The sequence below is a fragment of the Gopherus flavomarginatus genome, chromosome 5 (assembly GCF_025201925.1).
Source record: "Gopherus flavomarginatus isolate rGopFla2 chromosome 5, rGopFla2.mat.asm, whole genome shotgun sequence".
Classification (NCBI taxonomy): domain Eukaryota; kingdom Metazoa; phylum Chordata; order Testudines; family Testudinidae; genus Gopherus; species Gopherus flavomarginatus.
This window is the reverse complement of record NC_066621.1, coordinates 35,889,208-35,914,681: the sequence shown is the minus strand read 5'-3', so window position 1 is coordinate 35,914,681 and position 25,474 is coordinate 35,889,208. Positions and strand designations below refer to the sequence as shown.

At 55.7% G+C, this 25,474-nt stretch overlaps 1 protein-coding gene across 3 annotated transcripts; it reads right to left on the bottom strand.

The window, feature by feature from the left end:
* Positions 1-52: 52 nt before the first annotated feature.
* On the bottom strand, positions 53-25,474 carry CARNS1 (carnosine synthase 1). 3 transcript variants are annotated; one of them, XM_050956111.1, is made up of 10 exons: positions 25,385-25,474; positions 18,041-18,059; positions 16,447-16,699; positions 15,923-16,012; positions 9,668-10,155; positions 9,082-9,280; positions 8,329-8,414; positions 7,235-7,466; positions 5,476-5,747; positions 53-2,173 (listed from the first exon to the last, which is right to left on the bottom strand). In XM_050956111.1, exons 2-10 carry the CDS (start codon positions 18,041-18,043, stop codon positions 938-940), a joined length of 2,859 nt encoding a protein of 952 aa, XP_050812068.1. In that variant the 5' UTR covers positions 18,044-18,059; positions 25,385-25,474; the 3' UTR covers positions 53-937. The 3 variants fall into 3 exon arrangements, with proteins under 3 accessions (XP_050812068.1, XP_050812066.1, XP_050812069.1); XM_050956109.1 differs by lacking the exon at positions 25,385-25,474 and adding an exon at positions 23,602-23,811; XM_050956112.1 differs by lacking the exons at positions 15,923-16,012; positions 16,447-16,699; positions 18,041-18,059; positions 25,385-25,474 and adding an exon at positions 23,602-23,812.

Sequence of the window (25,474 nt, the reverse complement as noted above, 5' to 3'; positions counted from 1 at the left end):
AGCATGGGAGGGGTTGCATGTGGTGGTTTATTGTTAGCTGGTGGGTTGCTGATGAGCTCGTGGGCAGGTTGCATACGGTGGTTTGCTATCAGTAGGGTTGAGGACCAGAGGGGTTGATTACAGTAGTTTGTTATTGTAGGGTTGCTGGCAAGCGGGGGCTGGTGAACAGTGGTTTGTTATCGTAGGGTTGCTGACAAGCACGGTGAGGAGGTAGCATACAATGATTTGCTAAGGTAGGATGACTAAGAAGCATGAGGTGGGAGCAGGGAACATGTATAAAGTTGTTAGTTATTGGAGGGCCACTTGTAGCCTTAAGTCTCCACTCCTGGAGGCTCCAGACCCTCAGTCCTTCCCCTCCCCCCATGGCTGAACAGACACTCCAGAACTGAGCTCGTGCCCAGGAGATTGGGGTCCGCAACATACAGCCTTTCCCAGGGCTGGTGGGCTTGTTTGCGGGAGTCAACTGGAGGATCTCATTGGGGAAGAAGGGGTCAAGGAGGAGTCTGCAGAGAGGGTGGGGGACCTCTCCAGGGACAGGATAGGTCAGCTGAGGGAGGGAAACTAGAGGATCAGGACAGGGCAGCTGGGGGTGGGGAGGGGAGCTGGAGGAGCCCCAGAGGGAGCAGAACAGATGCCATACTGGTGCAATCCCATGTCACACACACATAGGTGGGCGTGGCTCTTACCAGAGCTGACACCAAGGGCCCCCTCCTGAGGGGTAAAGGGGCAACTGTGGGGAAAAAAAACCCTACAACACTGGGATACAGAGGAGCCACGTAATGCAAGCACCGGTGCCCCAGCTGGTGGAGACACACCAGCGAGGGGGAGGCCAGGGGCTCCTCCAGGACCGGCTCTAAGTCCAGCAGGCCCTAGGGAGAATGGGGGGGAACAGGACAGAGGCAGTGGGGTGGCCCCCTCCCCGGGGGCTCCCTGGGTGCTATTTGAAGTGAGAGAGGAAGTAGGTGACAGGATAGTGGGGCGAGTCAATACCCAGCACCTGGCAGACACTCAGCAACTTGAGGCAGGCCTCGCGGCGGCTGGGGCTGGAACAGGCCACATTGCAGTAGGGCTCTTCGTATTCACGGGCAACGAGCTCATCCTCCAGCAGGTTGAGGCGGATGATGCCACGCTCATGTAGGGCCTGCAATGTCTCCACACTGGCTGTGGACTTGAGGGCCTTCAGGTGCTGTGACACCACACACATGACACCAACCATGTGGGTGCGCGGCTGGGCGTGGGCGGGCAGCAGCGGGGGCACCCCACAGGCCACCATGACTGAGGCAAGCATGATGTCCACCCCATAGATCTCCTGGATCCAGTCGCGCAGGTAAAAGCCGCCCATGCGGGGGTTGATCTCGATGAGCTTGGGCCCAGATGCTGTCAACTTGAGCTCCACATTGAAGATGCCGTTGGCCAGGCCGCAACCCAAGCAGCACTGGTAGGCAGCGCGCACCAGCTGGGCCTCGCGGTCAGGTGCCAGGCAGGTGGGCATGCTGGCCGCCGTCTCAGTGAAGTGGGGCACACGGGTGGGGCCGTTGTCGGAGACGAAGGCAGCTAGCATGCGCCCATCATAGATCACAATGTCCACGTCGTGCTCAGTACCGGAGACATACTCCATCAGCAGCATGGCATTGCCCCAGCCCAGCCCGATGCCTGGGTGATCTGCATCCTCCCGCAAGTCTCGTGAGATCTTCTCGAAGTGCAGGTGGCACTGCTGCACGTCCTCCACCAGCTTGACTCCCACTGCGCCCGCCCCGTACTCTAGCTTCATGACGCCAGGGAAGGAGAGATGGCGGGCAGCCCGCTCCACGTCAGTGTGGTTCTCCAGGTGGCAGCAGGGAACGGCATAGAGCGCCTCTGAGGCCCAGCCAAGCGGGGCTTCCTTGCGCCGGCGCAGCAGGTGTTGGTGGGTGCGGCTCTTCTGCTTGGCCACCCGCATGGCGGCCACTGGGCTGCAGCGCAGGCCCAGCTGTTCACACACCAGGGCTGTCAGCACCATGCAGTCGTCCCAGTAGGAGAGGCAGCCATCCAGGTGCAGGCCCCGCTCCCGCACCAGTGCCACCAGTCGCTGGGCATGCTCCTCGTCCCGCTTGTGCTCCGTGGTGTCATAGTGGATGAAGGTCTGCACCAGCTGCGAGGCAAAGTGGTTGGGGTCCGACTCCACCAGGTGAATCTGGAGCAGATATGGGGGGGGGCACAAAGAGAAGGAGGGCGGGGGGAAAGATGCAGAGAAGTGGGAGAGAGATCAAACAGGGGTCACTAAGGACTGGGGCAGGACGGGCTCCATGCCCTCTCCCCCAGGCACCACAAAAATAGGACTGTCCTTGGGGATGGATCCATATCCCACAGTGGGATGCAAATAGGGTGTTCCACTCATATCCAGAAACCCGGCGTGGGGGAGATGGAATGGTCCACGTGCATCCAGACCCCACTGGGGGCAGGAGATGGAGGAAAGGTCCAAGCATTTTTAAGAAGGGAAATGGGATGGGTCCATGGGTGCCCATGCCTGAGGGGTGTGGGAAGGAGATGGAATGTTCTATGTGCATCCAGAGCCCATGGGGGGCAGGAGATGGAGGAAAGGTCCAAGCATTTCTAAGAAGGGAGATGGAATAGTCCATGTGCATTGAGGGAGGGAGATGGAATAGTTCACTCAACATCCATGACCCCAGGGCCGGTGCAAGGATGTTTTGCACCCTAGGCGAAACTTCCACCTTGCACCCTCCCCTGTCCCCGAGCCCCCACCCTGAGGTGCCCCCCGTGGCAGCTCTCCCCCTCCGCCCTGAGGTGGCCCCCCTGCGGCAGCTCCCCACCCTTTACCCTGAGGCGCCTCCTCCGCCCCAGCTCATCTCTGCTCCACCTCAACTCCGAGCACGCCGTCACTGCTTCAGTTCTCTGGCGCCGCAAGCCTGGGAGGCAGGAGAAGTGAAGCGGCCACGGTGTGCTCGGGGAGGAGGTGGAGCAGGGGTGAGCTGGGACAGGGAGTTCCCCTGCGTGCCGCCCCCCCCCCTTACTTGCTGCATGTGGCCCTCCCCGTACTCCCCTGCCCCAGCTCCCGCCACCTAAATGCCGGTGGCAACCTGGGTGGCTGAAGATCCTGCCACCGCAGTCGCGGCTGAAGAGAATGCCACCCTCCAAATCCTAGTGCCCTAGGCGACGGCCTAGGTTGCCTAAATGGTTGCACCAGACATACATGGCCCTAGGAAGTGGGGAGGAGAAACAGAACGGTTCATTCACATCCAGGCCCCACTGGGGGGGGGGGGGGGGAAAGTGGTCTACTCACACCCAGGTTCCATATGGTAGAGGGGAGGAAATGGAACGGTCCGCTCCTGCCCAGGCCCCATTCAGTGGGCTGGGGGAGAAGGTGGAATGGTCCACTCACACCCAGGATGGGTGGGAGGATATGGAATGGCCCACTTGTGTCATGGAGAGGATGGAACGATCCACTTGTGCCCAGAAGGGGTGGGACTGGGAATGGTCCACTTGTGCCCAGGCCCTGTGGGGTTGGGGGGAGGAGATGGTGTTCATGGGCCTCATGTGCCCAACTCCATGGGGCATTCCTGGGCCCCAACGCAAGAGGAGATGGGACATTCCATCCAGGTTGGGGGGGCCAGTGCATCTGCACGTTCAATGCTTTTCACGGACAAGCCCAGTGTGGTTGCTTCCAGTTCTGTGCAGGGGCTTTGGGACGGGACCAGCTGCCAGAGGGGCGGGGCCAGTACTGACACAGACGGGCACCTCAGCCTGCCTGGGCTGGTTGCCACCCTGGGCACAGAGGACCAAATCCCAGCCTGGAACCAACCTGGAGCTGCTGTCAAGAAAGTAGAGCTGGGGAAGTACACAGAAGTGCCCATAGCCTAGGAAACTGCACTCAGCATTGGTGGAAGGGATACAGGGCTGTGCCATGGGATTCCTTTACTCACATCTCTGAGCAGAGTCAATTTGCTTGGGATTTGTGTGTGTGTGTGTGGGGGGGGTGTTCCTGAGAAAGCCGAGAGCTGGCCTCAGGAGATCTTTAACTCCAGGAGCTAACAATGTCAAGGCTGGGGAGGAGGATGTTAACTCCAGAGCCTAATGATCACGGTGTGGAAAATGTAACTTCCCTCCCATGAAGTGTCCACTCTGGAGCCCAAAGACAGCAGCACTATTAATTATTCCACTGCTGATCAATTTTCCAGGAATGTCCTGTCATTCCAGGGCTGTGGGCAGAATTGCCCACCTTTCCCCCCTCCCCTCCACTGAGGCTGGAGATGGGCCAGACTACTTGTTCCTACTTGCACAGTGGTGTGACACTAGGTGGGATACAGACCATTCCATTACACAGATTGCAGCAACCATCACAGACTGTATTTGCCTCAATTCAGTATCTGGGCTGGGACCTGGTTCTCCTCTGTCTGGGGTCAAGCACTCATCTCCTCTGCCCCACACCACTCCCGTCCTATCCCTAGTATTCCTTCCCTGGCTGACATTCAGGCCCACCTCCTCACGTGCCCAGACAGCCTCAAAGCAGAGGCACGAGAGGGCATGGTGAAGGAAAGGGAGAGTGAGAGCTGCAGGCCATATGAATGGTCCCAGTGATTTAAAACAGAGAGGTTCCTAGGGGGAGGAGATGAGACACCGGTGGCCCAGTGACCTGGGCCTGTGGGCCAGACTGGCAATGGATCTGATGGTGGGTGGACAGCCAGGGGTCAGAGTTAAGGTGATTTTCTCATCCAGAGATCTTATGGGGCTCCCTGATATGCCCCTTGATGCATTACCACCCCCTCAGTAAAGACAGGTCTGAGCTGTAGCCCTAGGGCACACAGCTGAAGTAGCCAGCTGCACAAAAGTAACCATGGTTAACACTGGCTTATGTCCCTTCCAGGGCCTGCTCAGCTCCCAGGACTTGATGCTGCACACAATGGGCATGGGAAGCTCAGCACTCCAGAGATCCTGCCCCCAATCAGTCCCCACATTACCCTAGTGCCGGACCTCCAGCACATACCCTGACAAGGGTCAGGATGGACAGGACGATAATCCCCGGCTCACCCTTGGACAAGCACTTTCCCATCCACTTGTGACCTGGGCTGTGCTGCAGCAGCCCCATGGCAGAGGCTGAGGTGCGGTTTCTCTTCAGCTGGGATGCAGGGGGGAGCTCCTCTGTGGCTGGGATGTGGGGAAGACTCGAGGGAGTCCCCCCATGGCTGGGATGTCAGAGGGGGCTGGCTGGGATGTAGGGGAGGTAGTGAGGAGCACTCCCATGGCTGGGATGCAGGGGGCTGGCTAGGATGTGGGGAAGGGGCACAGAGGACTCCCCCCTGCAGCTGGGGTGTGGAGAGTACATCCCCACCCTCCTCCATTGGCTCTGTCTTCCCTGATGCAGGCCATGCCATGTTGGGTCGGACCCATGGCTATGGAGAGCTATCTCCCTCGGCTCCGCTCCATGGCGAAGAGCAGGGGCTGCGCTGGGCAGCCTGGGGCCCGGTTTCCGCATCTTACTTTTAGCCCGTAGGCCCTGGCCGCCTCCCAGACGAACTTTTTGCTGACTCCTCCGGCCCCGATCACCAACACGTGCTTGCCCTCCATGAGGTGACACTGTGTACGCCGCAGCATCGTCTCCACCAGAGGACGTGAGGACTTGCCTGCCGGCATCCCCACTGCCTGACCCATGGACTCGAAGAATGCGCAGGTCTCCAGGCACAGCTGTGAATTCATCTCCAGAGCCATCAGCTGCAGCACCTGCTCTGACGAGGTCAGGAGGAAATCCACACCTGCAATGTGGAACAGTCAAGTCAAGGAAACAGCCAGGATGGGTGTGCAATAGCAGTCAGGCCCAACTGGAGAGCTCAACACGAATTCAGAGACCCTGACCAGACCACCACAGGAATTGCAGGAGGTGCTGGATCAAGCAAATTCATTGATTCCAAGATCAAAAGGGATCCCTGTGATCATCTAGTTTGACCTCTAGTACAGCACAGGCCACAGAGCTTCCCTGAGCTAATTCCTGTTAGAATGAGAGTGGATCTTTCAGAGAAACATCCAATCTTGATTTAAAAATTGCCAGCAATGGAGAATCCACCACAGCCCTGGGTAGGGTGTCTTTTGGCCTTAAATTCTATGAAAATAAAGGGGGTAGAGAAGACAGGTCAGGGAACCTCTTCTTTCCCCCCTCTCATTATACAGGGACAGATCGATGAACCTGAAAGGTGGCAAATTCATAACTGATCCAAGGAAATACTCATTCTCAATTGCCCTGTGGGACTCATTGCCACAAGGTCTCAGTGTATCCAATCTTAGCAGGATTTTTAGAAAGAGGCTTGGACATTTACCTGGCTGAGGATACCATCCAGAGTTATGTTAAAAGGAAAATTTTAAAGTCTAACTCCTTAGAAAGTTTCACAGGGGTGGGTTATTCCAGAACACTCCCTAGGACAGGGGTTCTCATCCTTTTTCTTTCTGAGCCCCTGCTCCCAATGCCATAAAAACTCCACAGCCCAGCTGTGCCACAACAATTGTTTTTCTGTATATCAAAGCCAGGACTGACGTTAGGGGGTAGCAAGCAGGGCAATTGCCTGGGGCCCCACACCACAGAGGGCACTGTAAAGCTAAGCTGCTCAGGCTTTGGCTTCAGCCCTGGGTGGTGGGGCTTGGTGCCCCAGACTGCAGTCCCATGCAGCAAGACTTCAGCTTTCTGCCCTGGGCCCTAACAAGTCTAATGCTGGTTGTCTTGGTGAACCCCCTGAAATCTGCTCACGGCCCCCTAGTTGAGAACCACTGCCCTGGGAGGCTCCTTCTCCGGCTGCTTCATGGCAAGGTGCATGGGTATTCTCAGAGACGGGAAACCAGGCTAGATGGGCCCCTGCTCTGGACATGCACGTGTGGCTACAGGCCTTTCTGAAGGTCCCAACTGGTCAGTGAATCCCTGCCTGTGAAGGTGCCATCCTCCCCTGGTCCTGCCAAGGGCAGCAACGCCCTGACCCTTTAACAGACCATGGGCCAAAGAACTAGGGCCAGGTCCCTAGCCCAGCCAGGCTCTTCGTGCTGGGGCAGTCGAGGGCAACTTTGGCCTGCGAAGGGGAGGGTCTCTGCTGGGGCTGAGGCAACACAGCCAGCTTCACCCTACACCGCCCATTGTGGGATGCACTGGGAAGGAGCCCCTGCTCTGGATCCTCTCTGGCCGGATGAATAATGATCCAGTCCCTGTGAATCTGTGACTCCCCCTAAATAGTTAATGGCAACGATTAACAAGGCAGCTCACCAATCACATCAGTCTGGGCCTGTCGCCCGCCCCGCTGCTCCACCGACAGCCCCGCCTCCATCTCCAGGAAGGCCGTCATGGCGGCCTCGGCCTTGTGCTTGACCTGGGCACGGATGGCCGCAAGCTGGGCCTCATCTGTCATCCCCTGCTGCCGCAGGCCGCTCTCCAGGCTCTGGGGCACCATGGCCTGGTGCTTCAGGGGCTTATCAGCCCGTCCCCCGCCGCACACCACCTGGGGGGAACAAAACCCAACGCCATGAAAACCCCACACCTCCCCCCTGCCACCACATGCAGTGGGAGGTGACTGTGAGGTCATCTCGTGAACAAGATTGGTGCTAACCAACCAGATCCTTTGCTTGCCTCACTGTTCCAAGAGCCCTGATTGGCTGAGGCTCTTTCCTCCCACTCAGGAAATGGAATGTACCATGTGCAAGGGTGGGTGCAGGGGGAACATGAGACAAAATAAACCCAGCCCAAAGCCAGCGGCACACTCTGCAGACAGGAGGATAAAGGTGAGCTTCTCACCTTTGACCCCCACCTGGCCTGGATTCAAAGGTCACAAGTGACAATGATGATAAGGTTTTTCATTTTGAGATTTTTGCCCGTCATATTAAATACATTGTTTTTTGGACCAAGTTAGTCATGAAAGGTTCCATATAACTTTACCCATTGCCCTGAGCCAGCCAGTCGCCCACCTGGGCCAGATCAGAGCCAGCACCCCCTAAAGAAGAAAGGCCCCATGCCCCATTCCCTGACTTCTGAGACAGGCATCCCCCCAACCTTGGACCAGATTGGAGATGGTGCCCCCTAGAGGTGAAAAATATCATATCCCATTTCTTGCCCTTCCCAGCTAGCCAGTCCCACCCTCTTTGGCCTGGATCAGAGCTGGCACCCCCTAGAGGGGAAAGGCCCCATACTACATTTGCTTACACCCAGGGATGCTGCTGTATTTGTCTCTGTCAGGGCAGGAGTGATCACCAGCTTCTCACCGTATCAACCATTGCCGTATTCTGAGGCTAAGTGGGGGCATGGGACCCAGCCAGCTGCATTGGCAGGGCGGGGTGAGGGGCACGTATTCACGGCTGCCCCATTACCTGGCTCAGCAGAGGCTGGTCACCCCAGGATCTGCAGACGACAGTGCAGATCCGGATCGCCAGGTCAGGCCTCGGAGATGTGCTGCCTGGGAGGGGTGAGGTGAGGAGGGTCAGAGGGGTAGGAAAGGAAAGGGAGAGAGGGGAGAGAAAGACAGATAGATAGGGAAATGGAGGACAGAGAGAGAGATGGAGAAAGAAATGGGGGGATGGAGAGAGGGGAGAAAAAAGAGATGGGGTGGAGAAAACAAAGGGAAGGTATGGAGGGGACAGAAGAGAAAAATGAATGGTGGAGGAATGGAGGGGGGTGGAAGGAGATGGAAAGAAGCAGCAAGGGGAGCAGAGAAAGAAATGGCATCGAGATTCATGCAAATCAGCTGCACAGAGTGGTGCCCTCCATCCTGAGGGATTCTGGGATTCCGGTAGGGCCACCACCCACTGAATGTATGGCAGCTCTCCCCCAGTGCCCAAAGGGATTCTGGGATTTCAATATGACAGTGGTTCCCCCTGCCCCGGGGCAATATGGCAGTGACAGCCACCCCAGGGGATTGTGGGATTCCCAATATAGCACACGCCCCTTCCCTCCTCATGTCCCAAGCTAACCCAACTGCATTCTGCTTTTTCCCAGATCTTGCCCCATGACACCATCTCCAAAGTCTGGGCCAGGGTGCGGATTGGGGGTGGGCTAAGTGCATCATGACGACAGCAGGGACAGGTGATGAGGTGTGAGCCTCTCTGGCCAGGGGGGTCCCTTACTTGGGGAGGTGCTGTTGGGGGATTCGGGCTGGGTGAGGCGGGCAGTGGGGATGAAGGCCTCCAGCAGGGCGCTCTCCTCCTCCTCCAGGGTCTCCAGCAGTGCCAGCACAGCTTGGAGCACGGCTGCCTGCTCCACCTTGGCATGGAAGGTCACAGCATGGGCCCCACTCCAGCGCCAGCCCGATGGCTTCACCACCACCTGCAGGGGGCGACAGCACACTGCTCAGTGGGGCCAACCAGGCACAGCCAGTGCCCCCAGCACTAGGCCCCCCCCATCCATACCCAAAGGGCTTCCCTCTCACCCTTCCCGTGAATCTCACCCTCTTACAGTGCCCCTTCCTCAGCTGAAGGGCCCCCCATAGACCTCCCCTTCTGGCTGTGGGTCCCGCCTCCCCACAGGCTCACCTGACTGTAGGGGTTTCCCCAACTCCTGGCTGTATGCTCCACCCCCAACACACTTATCTGGATGTAGGGCCCTGCCCCCTTCCCTCGCCCCCAGCAGGCTCACCTGACTGCAGCCCCCTCCCAACCCAGCAGACTTACCTGGCTGCAGAGCCCTGCCCCCCATCCATCCCAGCAGGCTCACCTGGCTATAGGGCGCCATGGCGCTACCCTGCAGGAAGGCCTCGATCTCCTCCTGGATGAGGTTCTCCTGGCCCTCCTTGCCGCTGAGCTCCACCATGCAGACAGAGCGCTCAGTGGTGACGTCCCGCAGTGGGCGCAGCCGCTTGAAGGTGAAGGCCAGCGTGGGTGGCACCTCCACTTTGGCCCGCTGGTCCAGCAGCTGGCGTGTCAGCAGCTTGTCCTCCAGCAGGCGGGCCAGCTCCCCCGAGCCCCCCGTGGGGCAATCCAGGTCGCGCGCCAGCTCCCCTGCTGACTGCCCGTGCTCCTTGCATGGCCCAAAGGAGCCCATGAAGTAGGTGACACGGCGCGGGGGCAAGAACTCGTCCAGGCATGTGCGCCCACCCAGCTCGAAGGAGACAGCCTTGGAAACCAGCAAGGACGACTCGCCGGGGTGCTGCTCAGAGGGCACCTTGGCCAGCCAGCTGGGCGACAGGCACAGCAGCATGTTACCTGGGATGGGGGAAGAGATGTGGAGAGATGGGGACGGGCAAGGGAATACAGAGAAATGGAAGGGGGAGGTCCGCGGTGAAGGAGGGGGAAGGGCAAAGAGGAGTGGGTAGAGAGGAGGACAGTCTGTTACCATTACATCACCAGCAGCCAATCAGAAAGCGAGAGAGCTGCTATTTATACATCAATTAACTGACTTTCCTCTCCTCTCCCTACACTTCACAAGGTAGGAAGGTGCTGGCCTGTTTTGTACTTGGGAGTTCAGTAGGGGGTGCTCTCCCCAAGTACTCACTGCTTTCCCCAATGCTCCAGTGCCCCCCAGCATAGTATCATGGGGCACTATGCCGCATGAAGCAGGGCAGGGTGCTCAATAGGGGGCGGTCTGCCTTTGCAGTCTATGCCCCCAATGCCCCAGTGCAGAACTAGGGGGCACTATACTGTAGAGCGTGGGGGGCACTCTCCCCTTGTACTCAGCACTAACTCCCACTAGGGGGCACTGTGCTCCTGGTGCCACCTTAAATAAGAGACACAAACCAAGATCTTTAACCACTTGTGGTGCTCGGATATGTGGAAGAGTCAAACTCCCTTCATTGCATTCTAGGCTTCCCCTGTGGCTCTTGTCCTGCTGTGGGGTGGCTCAACAACTGCCAGACCCCACAGGTGGCTGCACTGCAGGGCCATGAGAGGGACCCCCTGGACAGCATGTGTCAAGCAGCTGGATTCTCCCCAGCGAGGAAAGAAGGTCCTTGGAGCACTTTCTTATCAATGACTGATGGAGCTGAGCTGCTAATTGTATTTCCCCACAGAGCTCCCACCCCGGGCTCCGGCTTCCTGTCAAGGGTAAGCGGCTTTAACAAAGGCAGGAATCATCCTGGGGCCAAAGGGAAACTTGAGCTGCTTGGCTCCAGTTCCCAGCATCCAGCGAGGGAGACTAGGCAGGCGAGTGCTAGGAATGTGGAACAACAGCTGGCAGCCCTCCACTTGGGCCCAGGCTGGAGTCCTTCAGCCCAGGGACCTTGCTAGGACAAGGTTACAGCTGAGAGGAGAGGCCGGGACAGTCCCAAGCGCAGAGCCAGAGCCGGTCAGGGGTGTAACAACAATCTTCAGCCTACACAAAGAGCTAGGGGCGGCCAGACCAGGGTTACACTTGCTCCTGCTTCCCCATTCCCCTCTGCTACAATCCACCCCCCACACACACCAGCTCCTCCACCCACTCAGCCCCCACATATCAGCCCCTCTCCCTTCCCATACACCATCCCTGCTCCATCCACCCCACATACACGCTGGCTCCTCCCCCATCCCCCACATACCAGCCCCTACCCCCCGATCTGTCTCCACCACACACACACTAGCCTCTCCTCCTACCCACCTCTCATATTAAACCCTCCCCCTCCCTCTATCCACCCACATACACAGACTACTCCCCATCTACCCTTATCCACCCCCTGCCCATGTCCACCCCCCCTTTGCTCCTATCCATTACCCCCCACCCGTTGGCCTATATACCCACCAGCAACCTCTGATCCTAGACATCCTCTGGTTCCTCTGACCACCTCTCCCCCTATGCTGCCATTGCCCTGCTCCTCCCCACTTTGATTCCAGTCAGTTTCCTCCTCCCCTGCTACTGGGGGTGGGGGGGGGCAGGAGGGGCAGGGTTAGTCATTGAGAGCACAGAAGAGAGAGTCCCCCTACTCTCAGTTCTGGTGCCTGGCACCACCACAGCTGGAAGCAGCAATGGCTGGGAAAGCCCCGCTCTGCCCCTGCATCCCCAGGCTGGAGCATGGCCAGTCACTCTGTGGGACTGACACATGTACAGCCTGGCGGAATGGATGGGATAGGGATGCTAAGTGAGGACGGAGTCCACAGAGGATTTAGCTGCCCACATCTTCCCAAGCATGTGCACACTCCGATTTTTCAAAGGCTGATAATTTAGCCAAATTTGGTTGCCTTCCCATAAGGCCAGCAAAAGGCAAGTCCCTGACACCAGGGCAACCTGCCCCCTGCCCCTCCCGCCCACCAAATTTCTAGTCCAAGCTCCAAAGCTGGGGGTGAGGGACTAGAGCATTTCAGAGAATTATTTTTTCACAACTTGTTCCCCCCCCCCTTAGAAATGGCTAAACCATTTGGGCTGAAATTTCCCCCCAAAAAACCAGCCTGAATCAGACTCCCAGCATGGAAGAGTTCTGCAACTGAAAACAGGGTCTTAGAATGGAAAGTATCAGGCAAACTTTATAGGCAAGTGCTACTTGCTCCAGGGCCCTTGGCTGCGTCTCATGTAGAGCGGCTGCCCCAGCTCAGATGGAGAGCAGATCTGATCCAGCCATGTCCCTGTTTGCAGTGCCTCCACGGCTAGTAACCCTCCTCACCACCCAGATCACTGGGCCCTGCTTGAGGGGAGGGAGGGGAATCAGGAAGTGAGGCACCCAAGGGTGGAGGAGGAGCTGCCCTGAGCAGCCAATGGGACTATTTTCTCAGGCAGATTAACATGTATCTCTGAGGGCTGTGGATGCACCCCTGGAATAGGTCCTTGCTGACTCAGAAGTGCCATTTGAATAGAGAGATCCTGGCATTCAGTGCTTCCCCTTTGCAGCCTCTCTGGACCTGCAGAGTCTATAAGCTCCATAGGGACAGGCAGAGGAGCTGGAGTCAGAATTCCCCTCTCGAGGGGATAAACTCTCCTCAAGGCTCGCATAGTTTGCAAATTGCAGTTAAGAGATAGAGCATCTATTTGCATACCTCTCCTGTTTATATTTTCCTAGAACCCCTCACCTCGCAAACAGTAAATCCATGACTTTTTTCTGAACTGATTTTTACACCCTAATCTACCCATGTATGTGTGTACATGCACATACTGGTTTATATGCCCAGTTATAAAGGGTAATATATATTTTTCCTTTGGCATTTATCCTAAGTGCACTACCCCACACACATTGGTGCTTATTTCTGCTGCTGCCTAACAAAATGTGTAACGCTTAAGAGTAGAACTGGACAAACTCTTTCGGCTGCTGCATTTTTGGCTGAAAAAATTTGATTTGGGTCGACATTTTGCAGATGTGTTAAATTTACCTAATTGTTTTGGTCAAAAAAATTTCCCTCCCCTGCTCAAAATTCCAAAATAATCAAAATGTTTTGATTTTTTTTATTAAATCACTTTTTGCTCAGAAACGTACTTTGATTTTCTTAAAAATGTTCAAACTCAAATTAAATGTTTCATTCAGCCCCAAACTAAATTTTTTTATATATATATTTTAGTTTATTGAATGTTTCAAACTTTTTTTCCAGACCAGCCAGCAAATGGAAAAACGTGTTATTCCCACAGCGCTAATGAAGAGCCTTTGTTTCCTTTCATAAACCAAACAACAAATAAGGAAATTCCTAGATTAAAAAAAAATGTTGCTAATCCAGAATTTGGATGGTAAATAGCTCCAGTTGATTTAAATGGTGTAATTAGAACATCATAGTTCAATTTTTTTTTAAGTTGGAAAGTCAGGAAATTGGAAGGTTCAAGGAATACATCAAAAAGTCAATTCATAAATGTCTTGGTTATTGTGTTACTGTCCCTATATCTTGACTCTGCTCCCAATGTAGATTGGGGGTTAGCAAGCAGGTTTATAAGGGGCAGAGTTAGGATCAGGGGATGGTGGTCAGGATGTGATGCTAGAAACTGAGCTGAATTCTGACTGTGACACTGCACCCCATATTCTTCACAGAGATATTGTTATGGTATGGGTATGGCATAACTAAAATGTGTTATATGCAAGATGGGTCATGTGAGATATCACTGGAAAGGTTATGATGGACTGCATATGATTATCCTATTTGTATGCAAGTATCATTTTTTTATAGAAAGTTAGGAATATTGACTATACATCTGTACTACAAAAGTGTTTGCAGCTGGGGAATGCCCACTAGACAGAATACAATCAGTCTAGCTGGCTCCCTGTGAGGAAAAGCCATTAGAAAGAACAACAGGTCTCAGAAGATGTTAATCACCCACAGAAAAGTCTTCCTGGGGACACTACAAACAACCTCTGACTCATGGCTGCTTTGACACTGCAGGGTCATGTGATCAAGTCATCTGGTACTGGATTCCATGATAGAATACCAGTATTTTTCCACTGGGGGTGGGAGATTCCCGCCATATGTAAAACCTATTTAAGGCAGGGGAGTGATATATTCAGGGTGGTTCTTCACTGAATTCCTGCCCAGGATGACTGCTGGTAAGATCTAAGAAGAAAAGACTGAGTGGGGGAGAAGGACTGAGCCCAGGCTGAAAAGGTGTCTGGCTTGTGAAAGAAATACCTGGAGTTTTAAGGTGCAAGCAAGAGCACCTTCAAGAATGTCTGCAATCTGCCTAAAACAACATTCTTCAGATGCATGGAGTGGGCTTTTACCCACAAAAGCTTATGCCCAAGTAAATATGGTATTTAAGGTGACACTGGACTCCACCTTGTTTTTGTGGATACAGACTAACACCACTAGCCCCCTGATACTTGGTGAGAAATTATTACTTGTAACCAGTTTAGTAATTTAAGCTTAGCTTGCATGTTTGTTTTATTTGCTTGGTAATCTGCTTTGATCTGTTTGCTATCCCTTATAATCACTTAAAATCTCTCTTTTGTAGTTAATAAACTTGCTTTTGTTTTCTCTGAAACCAGTTTGTTGAATTCATACGGGGCGGGGGGTGGCGGAGGGACGCTGTGCAGATCTTTCTCCACAGTGAGGGAGGGGGCAAATTTCAATGAGCTTATGTAACCCACACACCTCCTGGGTGTGGTGTTCTGTAGTGGCACTTGAGACCACTTAGAGAGCAATTAATGAGTCTGCTTAACAGCCAGTTTAGTTTATGCAGTAGAGGCTTGTGCACTAAGCGCCAAAGGTCCCAAGTTTGATCCTGTCTGCTGATGACTGGGATCTGTTAGCATTACACTTATGTTGCATAGTTCTGTGTGCAGCACACGATACAATTTTGGGTTTACACTCCATTGGGGGTGTGCACTTGAGTGCTGGGCAATTCCCTCGCTGAGCTTTCCCATGCAGAGCTGATCTCAGTGTCTGTTTTTGTGCAGCTGGGCGTGTCCTTCCTTGTGTATGTGTGTGTGTGTGTGCTGGAGGAGGCTTCAGGGCCTGGCTCAGCAGGACAGTAACGGAGCCCAGGCTGGTGGGTCGGGCAAGCTCAGTAGTACCCAGTACATCAGATGGCACCCCGAATGGGGCAGGGCGGGGGGGACCCGTCACACTGACATTTTCAAGTACATAATAGGTTGTTACAAGAAGGAGAGTGAAAAAAAACAAACAAACATTCTCCTTAATCTTGGATAGGACAAGAAGCAATGGTCTTAAATTGCAGCAAGGGCGGTTTAGGAAAAAGTTCCTAACTGTCAGGGTAGTTAAGCACTGGAACAAATTGCCTAGGGAGGTGGAGGAATCTCCATCACTGGAGGTTTTTAAAAGCAGGTTAAACAAACACCTGTCAGGAACGGTCTAGCTATTAGTCTTGCTGTGAGTGCAGGGACCTAGTCTAGATGATCTACTGACGTCCCTTCCAGTCCTACACTTCTATAATTCTACTATTATTTTGGGTTTAACACCATAACATCCTATGTTTTATTACAGTCCCATGGCTGTGCCAAAGTTGGTCCCAACTGAGCACGTCAGCCTGGGTATTCAGGGCAAATGAGGCACTGAATTCCCACCCATTCCTTGATTTAAGGGAAGGGGGAAACTCACAGCGCATGGGCAGGGCAGGGATACAGGATGTGGCACTCACCTGGGCACTGGGAGCTGCCCTCCAGCAGCACAGACAGGTACGAGGTCGGGGATCCCAGGATGCAGATGGTTACATCCCCTGAGCTGAACCCTAAGAGATACAGGAGAGAAATTAACCACTTATTCCCGCCAACGACACTGTGCTGCCCTTTAGGCTTTGGTGCTAAGGGGTGCCATGTGGCTGCCCTCCATACCCAGCCATGCTCCATCTCCTAGCCTGGTGCTAAGGGCAGTGCTGCTGGAACTAGGGGTTGCCCCTCATATACAGGATTTACAAAGCCACGGACTAAGGGGTACCATGCGGCTGCCCTTCATACCCCAGCCATGCCCCATCTCCCAGCCTGGTGCTAGGAGTTGCTGTGATGCTGCCATCCTTACCCTGACCATGCCCCACCTCTCAGCCCAGCACTAGGGGGAGCTGTGCTCCCAGATCCCCCTGGGTTGGTGCCACAGGAGGGGTTTCTGTAGGGCAGTGCTGTGGTCCCAGCATGCGAGTGGTGGCATCCTGGGTGGAATGGCATGCACCTGTTCTGGGCTCCTTGGTGCGGTCGACTGTCTCCGGCAGCCCCTCCTGCTGCAGGGTGCATTGCAGCAGGTCGTAGTAGTAGGTGGTCCAGGCGTGTGCCTGGGTGTCCTCCGGAGAGAACTTGCAGTCCAGAGACACATCCTGGCGCCAGGAGGGACACGGGGGGCTGAGAGATGGCAGAAGCTCCTGCTCAGCCCAGTCCAGCTCCTTCAGGATCAGGGGCTGATCCGCATTGATCTGATCCAGAGCCAGCTGCAAAAGAGATGGGGATGGGAGTGTGAATCCTGGCACTAGTGCCCTGGGACACAGATCCCCCCGGAGTCCAGGCTGAGAGTGTTAATCCTGGTGCCCAGGGCATGGATCCCCCCAGGGACGGGGCTGGGAGTGTTAATCCTGGCTCCCCAGGGCATGGATTCCCCTGGGGGAGGGGATGGGAGTGTTAATCCTGGTGCCCCAGGGCATGGATCCCCCTGGGGATAGGTGTGTGAATGCTGGTTCTGGTGCCTCAGGGGCATGGATCCTGCTGGGCAGCGGCTGGGAGTGTGAATGCTGTTGCTGGTGCCCCAGTGCGTGGATCCCCCTGGGGGCAGGGCTGGGAGCGTGAATGCTGGTGCTGGTGCCCCAGTGTGTGGATCCCCCTGGGGGCAGGGCTGGGAGTGTGAATGCTGGTGCTAGTGCCCCAGTGCGTGGATCCCCCTGGGGGCAGCGCTGGGAGCGTGAATGCTGGTGCTGGTGCCCCAGGGCATGGATTCCGCTTAGGAGCAGCATGGCTCTGGCTGGGAGTAAATCCCCACAGGGTGGTGAGGCAGGTGCCAGCTGCCCGGAGGCAGCAGAGGCCATGGCAGGGGTGGGTTTACAAACAAAGCATCTCTTTTTCCTCCCCAAAGGGGGCGGGTCACATGGAGCTGGAGCTAAGCGGCTTGAGGAACAAGGCTGTAAACAGATCAATCTGCCTGGGTCAGTGAGCTGGGGGAGGGAGGCTGAAAGAGAAGTAGGGAGAAGGGGAGAGATTTCTGATTCCTGCTGGGACACGTCACTCCTCTCTTTCTCCACCCACACCCAGTGCAAGACCTCCCCAGAGCTGTTGTGCAACAGTGCCCTGGCACAGCACAGCTGGGGCTTCAGTGCTGTGTTCTTCCCCACAGCGGTGCCCAGCCAGAGCCCCAGTGCTGTGAGCTTCCCCACAGCAGTGCCCCGGGATTTCTGGTGCTGCAGTCTTCCCCATAGCAGTGCCCTGGAAGTGACCCCTTGATTCCTGGTGCTGCGGTCTTCCCCACAGCAGTGCCCAGCCATCAGTATGGCTAGAAGACTCCCACACTGTTATGGTAATTTGCAGGAGTCTCCCCATGTCTGAGGGAATCAGACACCATTTTCCCCTTTATTAGCACTGGTACAGCAGGGCCTGCCTCAGACCTCCCTCCTCCCCAGCTGGACCCCCCCCACACACACACTTCCCTGCCTCCAAATCCTTCTGCTAAGCTCCTGGGGCTGAGAACACTGGTTCCTACTCAGGACTATAGGGCCCAGACGTGGTTTTTGGTGATGTGAGGCAGGGCGGGGGCTGGATGGGGAAGAGGAGCAGGACAAACTCACCATCCTGCCAGCAAAGAAGCTGCAAGAGAAAAAAAAAAGAGAGAAAGGCACCAGTTGCAGGTTTCCATGGGCAAGGGGGAGCAGCTTGTCACCCCATCTTCCACCCACAGGGGGTACCAGTTGCATGCACTGCTCAGCCCTCATCCAGCATTCACTGTACCTACAAAGCTGGGGTAGTTCCAGTGTCAGGCTCCTGCGCCCACTCCTGAATACCACTAGGATAGCAGGGGCTGTGGATCAGGATTGAGGGGCACCAGCATTGCTCTGTGGGAGGAGCCCAGGGCTGGGATAGCAGGGGCTGTGGATCAGAATTAAGGGACAGTGGCAAAGAGGTGAGCTTTGTGACCCCTGAGCATTTTAGCTGAGCTGCCCCTGCTCTGATTGTCAGTGATGTGGACAGTTTGCCCGAGGCGGAGGGGGCGCCCTCCTGTCTGGGCCCATGTCCTGGCTGCTTGCTGTGCAGTTCCTCCTAGCCACTGAGCTGAGACATTCCGAGGACAGAGTCTGATTAAGCTAATTCCCCCAAACCCCTACTGCTGGCTCAGCAGGGGCTACAGGGCCCCCCTCCCTAACCCCACTGGCTCAGAGCTCTCTGCCCCTGGGATGCTGCTGAGGAACCAGTATCCCCAGACCCCAGGATCCCAAGAACACAGGAGTCCAAGGCCGGTGTCACACCCAGCTGACAAGGCAGGATCGTTCCTCATGGGAGCAGGGCTGGGCCGGGGCTTCAGCTCTTCCCTTGGGACAGGGCAGAGGAACCGTGAGAATGAGAGGCTGAATTTATAGCACGTCCCTCATTTTCCTGAGCCAGGAACACAACCCAGGAGTCCCAAGCCTTGCCCATCAGCCCATCCCTCCTTTCTTATCTTTTCTCCAGCAGCTGCCATTCCCTTGCCCTTCCCAGCAAAGCTATTCCAGGGCAAACTTCTCCCCCACACTCCCTCCTGCCTCTGGCGGTGAGGGTAAGGTGAGCTGTCAAGGGTAGCTCCTGGGCCAACTGACTGGTCACTGTGGGGCTCTTCTCAGACAGTCCCTGCCCTTCACCCACCAGGCACCACCCCCAGGGCTCTGGGCTGGAGCTGGGACACTGTGGGGGGTGCTTTGCTGCAGAGAATGGGGCGGCGGATACAGTAGGAGTTGCTATCCCCTCGCAGGCAGTGCCAGCCCCCAATGCCCCAGTGCAGCACTAGGAGGCACTGTGCCATGAGATGCTTCCTTTTGGACATATACCACAGCCCTGTCCCCTGGTGGTCAAAGGTCCCATTTGGACACAAGTATCAGAGAGGCAGCCGTGTTAGTCTGGATCTGTAAAAGCAGCAAAGAGTCCTGTGGCACCTTATAGACTAACAGACGTATTGGAGCATGAGCTTTCGTGAGTTATGCATCCAACAAAGTGCGTATTCACCCACGAAAGCTCATGCTCCAATACGTCTGTTAGTCTAGAAGGTGCCACAGGACTCTTATCAATCCCCCCCAGAACCAGTCCCAGATGGTCTCTCCTCACTGCGTCTTCTGCACAGGTGTGCAGTGGCACTGTGGGGTGTTAATCAGTGCCAGGCCCCACTCCAGATGCAGCTGCACCTCAGCACAGGGTAAGGCATTCCCTCTATACACAGCTGCCAGGCTTCATCCTAGAGATGGCTGCACCGCAGCACCTAGTGAGGGACCCCTGCCATACTCACAGCACACCTCAGAGGGTGTAAGGGGGTGAAGTTACAGCCGGAGCTTCCCGCAGGGGCACAGGCATGCCCGAGGTGACCCTTCCACCCCCAGTGGATTAACAGGGACATGCAGCTCTGCTAGGGGAGGGTGGGAATCCCATTACTGGGCACTCCCTCCCTCCCTCCATCTGTCTCATTCCCTTGCTCCCTGCCCAAGAAAACAATCACCGGGGAAAGGGATGAAAAATGGATTACGTGAAATTAAATGCGGGGCAGAGACAGCCCCTGCCCAGGAAGGGGCTGAGGGGACACTGGGGGTCAGAGCAGAACAGAGAGGATCAGGGCAGAGACGTCCACTCCCTGGAACTGGACAGGATTGGTGGGGGGGAGGGAGGCAGGATATTACCTCTCTCCCCTACAGGGCCCATGGAGCCAGTTAGTGCAGCAAGGGCAAGATGTGGATGGACGGATTCCTGGCCAGATGGACATGGCATCCCTAGCCGGGCCCTACGTTCCCCATCCTTACTCCCTGGGGCCTGTGAGAGGCCAGGGCTCTGGGGGAAGCTTCAGGCAAAGCACCTTGGGAGCAGGGATTGCTCTGACAGTATGGGAACCCCTGAGCCAGAATAGCATGCCCCGGCCCCAACCCCCACCTGGCTTAACAACATTGAAGTAAGAGGGAGGGCCTGGAATCAGGAGGATCCCTCCAGCACACAGCCACCTCTACGCATTCCCAGTCTGGCTCTATCTGTGCAGGCAGGACAGGCCCCTCTGCCTGTGCAGTCCCTCAGTCCTACCATGTGCCTTTCCCTCACTTCCAATCACTCCCATGCCAAGTGCCACAGCACCAGGAAGCCCCTGCCAGCCAAGCGAGAGCAGGTGCCACCAATAAGTGGATCACGGGGGGCCAGTGACACCCCATCCTGGGCAGGTTGTGCCCTCCCTCGCTGGACAGAGGCCCAACCCAGTGACATTTGGGCAGGCCCTGGCACAGCTTGCCATGCCCGTGAAGCCGCATGGGGTTCTGCCCAACAGCAGCTGGGATGTTAAAGTGCCTCTCGCTCTGGAATCAGAGTCCCGGGCAGCCTTGATCTGTGCAGAGCCCCATGAGCCAGTGATGGTGTGGTGCCAATCAACATCAGTCCACCGGAGCCAATTGAGACAGATCCCCAGCTGGCATCAAAAGCAGCATCACTCCACTTGAGTCTGTGCCCACTTGCAGCAGCTGACTCTCTGGTCCCACATGTTACAAACAAACAAACCCGCTCCCGTGTCACCGATGCCACCTGGAATCACTCCCAGGATGCAAGTGTGTGGGCTCCCCTCCCCCACCCCTCCAATCTGTGGTCACCCAGCGCTGCAACAATGACACTTTCCCCTTTGTCTAGAATCCCTTTCCCTCCCTGCTTCCCTGTGCTGAAGCGTTTGAGTTGCAAGGCAGTAGGAGGGCAGGGAATTACAAATTCATCTCACATAACTGGTGGAACTGGAGTTTAATTATAGGAAACAAGACACATTATTCTGGCAGGGAAGGACGGGTTTGTGCTGAAGGGGTAAGGACACTGGACACCTGGGTTCAATGCCCAGCTCTGTCACTGTCTCCTCCGTATGACCTTGAGCAAGCCCCTGAATGGTCATGCCTCTGTTTCCCCATCTGTAACACAGGGATAATGATCCTTTATTTAAATTGTAAGCACTTCAGGGCAGGTGTTGTCTCTCATTTTGTGCCTGTGCAGTGCCCGGTGTGACAACAGAGCCCCAACCTCATTGACTCTACGTCCGTGTGCAGCACCTGACACGACAGGGGCCCAATCTTGGTTGAAGCACATACGCGCTAGCATCATACAAATAATACATTGACATAGAAAAGCATTTTGTTTGTTCTGTAAAGAAAATTTGCATTGGGGATCAAATTGGAACCAACACCTTACTTTAAAGAACATCCAATTTAGAACTGGAGTTTGAGATGTTGAAAGTCAAGCCAGGAATAAGCCTCATAACTTCTGAGAGCTTCCTGGGAGCTGGATGGCTAAAGACATTAGTCAGCTTTGGAAACCACAAGCTTGACTTCAAAACAAGCTCCTTTTCTATCATCACAAACCCTGATGCCAAGGGCTAGGAAGAAATGGCTGTGAGTCCATCGCCCTTTAGGGTTATAAAGATTTCCCAAATTCCAACAGAGGGGATAATGCTTAGGCATCATAATTTAAGGCAGTGTTTCTCAGGGACAGGAGCGCACTTTATGGGAGAGCACAGAGAACTAACCAGGAGCCCAGAGTGTGGGCAGGGGGAGGGTTATGACAGACCTCAACTGTTCCCCAGTGTCCCAAAATTAATTTAAATAGACGTCTCCAACTGCTGTGGGTGAGAAGAAAGACTCTAAAATGTGATCTGAGGAGAAACGACACTTAGTAACTGCCTGAGTTTGCACAGAGCCGGAGACAGTAGCTCTGACAACTGCAAACTGCCCCAGTGTGACCTATGCAGCAATGTTTACCCGAGTCTGCACAGAGCCTGAGACAATAGCCCTAAACTGTGTGAACCACCCCCAGTGTGACTGATGCAGCAGCGTTTGCCTGAATCTGCAGACAGTAACTCCGAGAGGCATGTCATGTCCCAGTCATTTCAGGAGTTGCTAACTCAGAGGACACTTTCAATGTTGATCCTTTTGTGGCAGCTTCCTGCTTGCAGCATCTGGGTAACACTGATTTAAGGCAAGGAGAGTAATGAAAAGTGCTGTGTGGCTACACTGATTTGTTTTCCACCCAAGGCCTGTCTGCCTGCATCTTCCAGCCCCATTCTGGGCTCTACAAGTGAATCCCTCATTAATACACTGCCCAGTCAGTCGGGGTCACTCTTCACACCAGGGCTGCCCCTGAGGATCAGAGATGTGTTTACATTTAGCAGCCCAGTGGAGATGGAGGTGACTCAGCGATCCCAGAGCCAACGCACAGGTGTGGAGCTGAGTGGTGCCAGGTAATGGTTTGTACGCCCATCCCACAACCACAATCTCCTCTGCATGGGTAGAGCTCTGAGGCAGGGGAAGAGATCTGGCAGACCAGAGCTCATGGCAGAATTGGGGCCAGGACCTGTCCCTAGCCTCTGTCCTACCCTGACATCTTCAGCCAGATGCAATCTGCACCTATGTGCAGCTCTGGTGCTGTTATTATAGAGAGCCACCGAAAGACAAGCAAGGAACACAGTGACTGGATGCGACACAGACCCCTATGGGCACGGGCGGATCCCCACCTGGTGTCAATCACCAAGGCGCCATTGGAATCTGTGCTGATTTCCGTGTCAACCATGCACCTGGCTCAGGGGAGGTGCACGGTGACCTCACAGAGAGAGCAGAACCCCCCAGAAACGGCCCAGCCTGGCAGAATCTCCGCTCCAGCTGGGGATCGGACCCAGCGATCCCAGCGCAGCCCCAGGAATCAGTGTGGCGATGTTGCGGGAGGGGAAGCTCCCGGGGATGCAGCAAGGGGCCTGGGAAGCTGCCAGGCCGCAAGTCCCCGGGCTCACTGCTCCCGCCAGCCCCGGCGTGGCCCTGCACCTGCTCCCGGCGCGGCCAGCGCAGGAGCCCCGACTCCCTGGCCCTGCGTCTGCCCTGCGCCCCGCCACCCGGCCAGTCTTGCAACAGGCTGGGCTAGGGAGGCGGCCCGGGCAGCTCCGTGCCGGGATGCTGCCTGCTACCGCAGCCCCTAGCCCACCCCGGCTCCCCGCAGCCCCCAGCCCAGCTCCTCCCCGCTGCCCCCAGCCCCCTCAACCCTCCCGGCTCCTCTCAGCCCCCAGCCCAGCAGCCGGGGCACCGCGACCCCCAGACAAAGCGGCTCCGGCCGGTGCCTCTCCCCGGGTGCGGTGCTCGGACTCCCCAGGGCCGGGCCGGAGGCTCTGACCTACCCCCGGGCAGCAGCGTCTGGCTGGCGGCAGGAATGAGGAGGCTGGCGACGTCTAGAGATGAAGGCAGGCGGGCTTTATATAGCAACTTAGCTGGGGCATGCCCAGTGCGGAGCGCCCGGCTGGGGAGTGGGGAGCGAGGGTGCCGGGGGGCCGCGCAGGCTATTGCCACGGAGCGCGGGCTGTAAGTGCGGGGCTGGAGCTGAGTCCCAAGAAAGGAGTGAGCAAGGGGGCAGAGTGGGACTATCAGGGAATGAAAGCGGCAAAGAATCCTGTGGCACCTTATAGACTAACAGAAGTTTTGGAGCATGAGCTTTCGTGGGTGAATACCCACTTCTTCAGATTTCGTGAATACCCACGAAAGCTCATGCTCCAAAACCTCTGTTAGTCTATCAGGTGCCACAGGATTCTTTGCTGCTTTTACAGATCCAGACTAACACGGCTACCCCTCTGATACTATCTGGGAGTGAGTGTTCAAGGAGGCAGAGTGTGAGTCTCTGGGAAGGAGTGTGCAAGGAAGGGGACAGTGTGTCTCTGGGAGTGAGTGTTCAAGGGGGCAGAGTGTGAGTCCCAGGGAAGGAGTGTGCAAAGAAGGGGCAGAGTGTGAGTCTCTGGGAGTGTGTGCGGGGGCAGAGTAAGAGTCTCTGGGAGCGAGTTTGCAAGGAGGGCAGAGTGAGTCCCAGGAAATGAGTGTGCAAGAGGGGCATGAGGCAAGCCTGGACCTGCCCACACCCCACCCCCATCATGCCCCCTTCCCTGCCACTGCGTCCTTGATAAACACAGGGCAGTCACCGCCCAAAAGCTTTACCACCACAGGGATAAGGTGCTGAGTAGTGCCCTGCACTCCTCCAGAACATCAAATCCACTTCTGTTGAAACCACTGCAGGACTAAGGAACATCCAGTCCTGCTACCTTAACTCAGGGGCAGCGTCAGATGCTTGCAACTCATGCAATCGTAGGGGGCCCTGAGGCAGCGAGGACCCCCCCCCATGAGACCAAGATGCTGCCCGCTGGGCATGAGTTGCTCCGTCCTGCTCAGTGCCATACAGGGCTCAAAATGTCACCCTCCACACAGCGTGACTTCACATGCACTATCTGTGCAAGGTCACTGGTAGGACCCCTCAAAAAATCAGCTTTGGAGGAGCCCCACGGGACAAACACCACCCCTTCCTTAACTCTGTCCTCTGTGAATGATGCCCTAACCCATCCCCCACAGACTTGGCATACTCTTCCCTTCAGCTGAGATGGGGCACTGCCTGGGTAGGCCACACACAGAGAGCAGGATAAACTGACAGACCATGTCTTCGCTAAGGGAAGAATCTCATTTAGGGTGGGTTTAATGAACATCAGCTGGCTACCCCAGCTATCCCCAGCCACTGCATTGGCCACCCCAGAGCTGCCAGGTGGTCCCACTCCTTGACCTAAGGATTCCCTTTGGACCATCACCTGCCCTGAGCTCTGGCATCTGTACTTCAGAGTCCCCCAGCAAGAAGAGACCATTGTGCTCCTTTCCTTGCACAGCCCCCCGAGCTCAGCCCAGAAATGAGTGGTGGGGCATGCCCCTCTCGCATATCCAGCTGCCCCTAGTACAGTGTAGAGCAGCTGTGGTGCATGCAGATGAACGAGAATACAGTTCTGTGAGACACAGCACACCGCACAGAGTGGCACATCTCCTCAGACAGTCCTCCTGGCCGCACCACACTGACTGTCCATGACCCCACTACCTCTTGCCACAGCACTGAGGAGCAGAGTTAAGGTTGGGGGGCGGAGCTGGGGTTTACCTTACCTCAGAATTTCCTGCTGTCAGTGGAATAAATGTAGGTGCAGCGGATGTTCTGCAACGATAAGAGACACTCCCTCCATTTCTGCTCTTATC

What these genes read in the sequence shown, in the direction of transcription:
- CARNS1 (XM_050956111.1), bottom strand. An exon ending in CCCCAACAGCACCTCCCCAA is followed by an intron (nt 8,415 to 9,081) that starts GTAAGGGACCCC and finishes CACCCCTCCCAG; the next exon opens with GCAGCACATCTCCGAGGCCT. An exon ending in ACCAGCCTCTGCTGAGCCAG is followed by an intron (nt 7,467 to 8,328) that starts GTAATGGGGCAG and finishes TGTTCCCCCCAG; the next exon opens with GTGGTGTGCGGCGGGGGACG.